This window comes from Parasteatoda tepidariorum, chromosome 5 (genome assembly GCF_982258835.1).
Source record: "Parasteatoda tepidariorum strain Cologne lab strain chromosome 5, Ptep-v5.0, whole genome shotgun sequence".
NCBI lineage: Eukaryota > Metazoa > Arthropoda > Arachnida > Araneae > Theridiidae > Parasteatoda > Parasteatoda tepidariorum.
Window position 1 is genome coordinate 60,966,393 of NC_141759.1, and position 6,000 is coordinate 60,972,392.

At 30.2% G+C, this 6,000-nt stretch overlaps 1 protein-coding gene across 3 annotated transcripts in view; it reads left to right on the forward strand.

Annotated features, from left to right (window-relative positions):
* LOC107450964 (fatty-acid amide hydrolase 2-A) overlaps positions 1-2,721 on the forward strand; it is a 30,976-nt gene extending 28,255 nt beyond the window's left edge. For all 3 annotated transcript variants that reach the window (XM_087164050.1, XM_087164049.1, XM_087164051.1), the window contains exon 8: positions 2,092-2,721. In XM_087164050.1, coding sequence (XP_087020176.1) covers positions 2,092-2,706 — 615 coding nt within the window. In that variant the 3' untranslated portion in view covers positions 2,707-2,721. The remainder of the gene's footprint in view (positions 1-2,091) is intronic.
* Positions 2,722-6,000: the final 3,279 nt, after the last annotated feature.

The window sequence follows — 6,000 nt, forward strand, 5'->3', positions numbered from 1 at the left end:
TTGTTTTAGGGTCAGCAAGTGCTTTTTTCAGCATAAACTTAATCACTTATTCTGACGGAAAAAGATAGTTTTGTCGATAAAATGTGCCGTGATAATTACTTTCTTTACTTAGGAATTTTACTGTGATAATATCGCTTGTGTGTCCTTACTTCTATCCTTTTTTAATTTCAACCTTTTTTGAATGAACTTCGTTGAACAGTTCGAGTTTGTAAGCGCAATTACAGATGGAATTTTTTTGGTTCACGGCATGAAAATTTTTTATTTTATTACCGGACTTGAACAGCCGACCCGATTCTAAGTTTGCGACTATCAATGTTCAACATGTTCAACTCCGTAGCGTTGTAATTTTGAAACCAACCCAGAATGCAAGGAAACTCCTTGAACAAGCATTGGGACAAACTCTTTTTGATGAAATTAAATCACATTTGGATTGCAAGGAGAGGAAAATCACGAAAGCCTCCGGCGATTAGCCCGACGGCCAAAGGATTCTATCCCATGATCCGTCTACCACTAAGGATATTATAAGTCAGCACTGTGTTCAGTGCGAGCTGGGATCAGAATTCACATCAGAAATTCATCGCTGTTATGCGAACTTGGGTCCTTTCATTAGAACGTTCTATCCCCTGAGCCATCGCGGTTTTAGCGTGAAAATATTGCCCGTTTTGTCTCCACTGACTTCATAATTTTTACTGCTTTCAGAATATAGGTGTTTCTTTCTTACTTACTTACTTATCCTCTACGTGCCTTTGGGCACTTATGGCCTCTAGCATATCCCTCCAACGCCTCCTGTCTCTAGCAATAGATCTTTCAGCTGTTTAAAATTCTTGATTCGTGGAGTCTTAGTCAAATCAATTAAAATTAAATTTATTAAACTAAAAAGCAAATATCAGGATATACGTTTTGTTATGTAAAGTTTGACTTGCAATTTCAAAGATTATTGAACAGTATTAACAATAATCTCTCTTTTATTTCTATTATTAAAATCTCATAATTTTTTTAAATCTGTTATGAAACATGATTTTCTCGATAGAAGACATTAATTCAACACTTATTCAGACACTCTTCGCCCGTTTATTACAAATAAAAATTGCTCGTATTGGTGCTGCATTATTTGGCATTCTATAATAAAATATTGATATGATTCTTAGCTCTTTATAAACATACTAGTGGGCTGTGCCCCCTGCTCACTAACGATCGCCAAATCCCAAAAATTGCTATGCAATCTTATATGGTTTGCCTCGCAAACCAAGCTCGCTTCGCTCGCTACTAACTTAGGTACATTGCAAAGGCACAAAATTCTAAGAATTTAAAACAATCATTCAAATCCATATAAAAACTTTCTTTTTTTAAAAAATTACATCTTTTTAGTGAATACTAAGTCATTTGAATTCAAATAAATGACATGTAATTCGTTAAACCTATTAGAAATGTGCTATAGTATAATTCGTGATATAAATCAAAAATCGTCAAATAAATTCGTAATATATAAATTCGTAAAAAAAAGCGCTTTCGACAAAATACTAAAATAGAGATCTATCGACAAAGACTACTCACTTCTGCCTAGCTTAATAGTATGAGATTGCCGCAGCTGATGCTCTCTGGTTATTTCAGTTTCCGTTTTTAAAAGCGCTACATGTTGAGCCACCTCAGCTAGATTTGGCATGTGACATTTTTAGCGGCAATCATTGGTCGATTCGCCGTCAAAGCAAACGTTGCCACCGGCGGAAAAGAAATACAGCCAAAATTTGGGAGGCACGTAAGAGAATTATATATATTAGATTTTATGCCGAATTTTTAATTAACTTAAATTGAACACTAATAAGTTATGTTTTGAATTATGTTAGACATACTATGCGATATTTTTTATAATATCGTACTGATTTTTTTCTCATGGTATCTAATTCATACCTTGTATAAATTTCATTTATGCTTAGTTAACATTTCCATAATTTTTGATAAATCATAATCATTGTTGACAATATCTTTTTTTTATTTATTTAAAAAACAAAATCTCAAAATATTTTATTATGTATCTTTTGATAATATTTAATCTAAAGCTTTTTTCTTACAAGTTTGCAAATTCCCTTGCAGGCGGCATTGCATTTCAACACAAAATATGGCACGAAAGTGAAAGAAATCAAAGTACCACTTATAAACCAATCAATGGCAATAATACTAAATTCTTACTATAGCCGTGTTCCCAACTTAGTAGAAATTGCAACAGAAGGAAAAATGAAGAATTTAAATGGAATACATGAATTGATTAAACTGCTATGTAGAAAATGTCAGTTCACATTTTATTTCATTCTACCTGCCTGTTTTGGAAAATGGATTTCATCCGACGACATAAATCTTATATCTCAATGTGATAATTGGAACAGGGAATTGGAGAATGAATTTGAAAGATTGCTGGACGAAAATTCTCTGTTTTTGTTTCCAACGTTTCCGCATACAGCTCCGTACCATAATGAATCACTTGTTTGCTATGGAGGTTCTAGTTTTACAGGTATATTCAATATATTAGGGCTGCCAGTAACTCAGTGTCCAATAGGATTCGACAAGCATGGTTTGCCTCTAGGAATACAAATTGTTGGTAAGAAAGGAAATGATATGCTAACATTGTTAGCTGCTGCTGAGCTTGAAAAAGCGTTTGGAGGATGGATGCCACAGATGGATACTACTTTAGGAAATAAAAAAGACTTATAAAGTATTTTCTAAAATTATTTATTGCCATGTCATTTTGGGAAAAAGGTAGAAATCCGATCATGGCTGAAAGCCTTTATATGGCAAGACGGAAAAGAGAAAAAACTGACATTTCATCCCAGCCTTTCTTTCTTCGAAAAAAATAAAATATCTGTAACTATCAAGATTTCTTTTACAATTTTAGCATATATATTAAACTGCTTCTTTTCCAAGATAAGGTAGATATTGTTGAATAATTTAAAAAAAGAATAAGTAAACTCCTCCCAAGAACTAACTATAACTGAAAAGGTTTTACTACCAGCCTTTCCTCTTTTCCGTCTCGCTTTCACTCCTGAGTCCGATGCTCTTAAGAGTTTTTGATTGAATGAACCTAATATTAGCAAAAGGTTATGAATTTGGGTGATGTTTTAAGCCCTATCAAAACTAGTTTATCTTTTCTAATAAAAAGACAATTTACGACTTTAATATATCAAAAATAAGGCAAAACTTCAATATTCTGCCAGAATAAAATAAAAAATGTTAGTTTGAGGCTTGGATGGGATACATGTGTCCTACCAGATTTTTTAAATGGGACAAGTATGTCTCAGTGATGTTTACGTCTGTGGGACATATATGCCCGGTGGTGCTGAAAGGATTCTAACGATAATTTGAGGAAACATCGAAATACAACCATAATTATTAAAATCATAAGAAAGTATAAATAAAAAAAGCAACCTTTTAACCTCAAATTGACTTTTGAAAATAAAGACTCATTTATTATTAACTTGAAACCCTTCATGCTATTAACTCATTTACAGAGAGAGCTTCGCGTCTTTAATGCTCTGTCAGTTGAATCGCAAAATGTAATTTTTGGAGGGATTATTTTTGAAGAAATCTTTATTTTGCATTGAGTAGTTTTATATTTTTAAGACTTTTGCCAAAAATATTATTTAATAAATGCTTGACAAAATCATCAATGTTGGCAACTATACTTAAATCATAAAATAAAGATTGTGATCATCAATCGTATTGTATGTAATGTTATTTTACTTTCTTGATAGGTTTGAAAAAAATAATTTTTTTAAAAATAATTAAATATATTCTATTCAGGATGATTTAAATCTTCCGTATGAAATAGATGAATGTGCATAATTGTTTTTGTTTAAAAAAAATTTCACATTTACGATGCTTAATAGAAATATCAATCAGAATTTAAATTATCCATGACTTTGAAATCACATTTTTTCCCACTTACTATTAATTTGATGTAAAATGAGTTTTTTTTAAATGAATCAAATAATATTTAAGTTACATATAACACTGGGGAACAAATGTTTTGTTTTGTTTCGCAGGATATTTATGAACGGATCTTAGATATTTTCGCGTCGTTAATTTCAAATCTGCAATCTGTTCTTCTGAACAAGCAGCAGTTTTTATGCAATTTAATAATATTTTCCTAAACAGGATTGTTTAAAATTCCTTCGAGTGAATATTAAGTGATCCCTAATCTCTGCTACATAGGGAGTGGTAGTAACAAGCAAATAATTATACATTATAGCTTATGATGCAATACATTCTGGTCATCATTTGTTTTGTGTCTTTATTATATTTTAAAAACGGAGACAAGTTTATATGTATGTATATACACCTATACGTTTTTATAAACTTGTACATTCAGACAAAAAAAAATCATTAAAAAAAACAGTAGCGTTACGAAACAAAAATGATTCCAGATTTGAAACCTCTACGGACGAATTAGATAAGATCAAATACTTGTTTAAATGCAACAAAAAACTTGTTGCCTATTTTAATCTGACTTTAAACATTCTGGTCAGATATTTTTCCAATTTGTTCTTTTTAATGTAAGTAAAGGGGATACTATGAAACTTAATAATGGAATCATTAGCTATAACTTGACAACTAAGCCCAATTTATAACAAATAATTAGTTGAAATAGGTTGCCTGTTAATTTTTAAAATCTTCAGTGTATGAAATAATTTAATTTAATGTAAAATGCACGATTAAGAGAGATATATTAAAGTTCAGTAAAAAAAATTCCTGATAAAATTCTGATAAAAATTTAATAAATATTCAGTTGGTTTTAATTTAATACCACTGGAAATTGTATTTCACTCAAACTTCAAATATTAGTGGGTAAGGTGGTAGAAAATGTTACTTTTTGCTATTTCAGTTTTCATAAAATTAAGTTTATTTAAAACGCTGAAATGCATGATTTAAACAAGTACATTAAGGTTCAGTTAAACAATTTTTCTTGCTCTTAAGTTCTGAAAAAAGTTTCATAAATGTTCAGTTTCTTTTAAAGAGTTCTGCTTTAATTCCATACAATGTACTAGAAATTGTATTTCACTCAAACTTTAAATGTTTCCAAGTAGCACCTTATATTAGATAACATCAGAAAACCAATTAAATCTAACGTTATCTTGCACACTTTTCTAAGATTAGAAGGATACGAAAGGCCATTGTTTTCTCTGCATTATGTAACATTAGATTCTAAACAAACTAATATTACCATAACATTATTTTGCATTGGTTTTGATGTCATATAATATTAGATTTTGTATTTTCTGGTATTATCTTACGTTGTGTTTTATTTTTGGAGTAAGCAAGGGGATTTAGCTGGTAGTAGAATAATTCTGCAATATAATTTTACTTCATTTCCTGTACTGTTGTGAAGCAGTAAAACAAGGAACAAAAGTTTTATAATGTCACTCAAGGCAGTATTTACTCAGAAATAGAGAAATACTACATTAAAATTTATTACCGAATTCTGCTACTATCCATTTTCCTCCCTCTTATTCCAAAGTTTATTTTGTGACCAGTTAATTTTTAGAAAAAATATTTCAAATTTAATTAAGAAATAATACTTGAGTTACTTAGCTTTTATAGATAATTTTTTCTGTTTTTTATACAACGAGTTTTTTGATAAATTTTATATCATTAATCATTTCCAAGTGTTTGTTTTTAATTTGAAATGTATTCCTAATTTTTTTTACTTAGAAACTAACCAATTTAAACAATCTGGCCAAATTTATTAACTTTAGTCACATCTTATTTTTCTCTAGCCATTTGTAATTTCGCAATTATCATACATAATTCATATTCCAAAATTGTATACACTGATGAAATATATTAAATGAATTTGCATATTTCAATGAATTTCTTGAAAAGCACTGAACTGAATGTAAAACCACAGCTTCGAGACAAAAATGCAAATCTTGTACATCAAATACATCTTGTACGTAAGCGGACACGGGTGTGTAGGCGGAGCCAGTAAAGAAACAGGCTTTATAAGTGCGC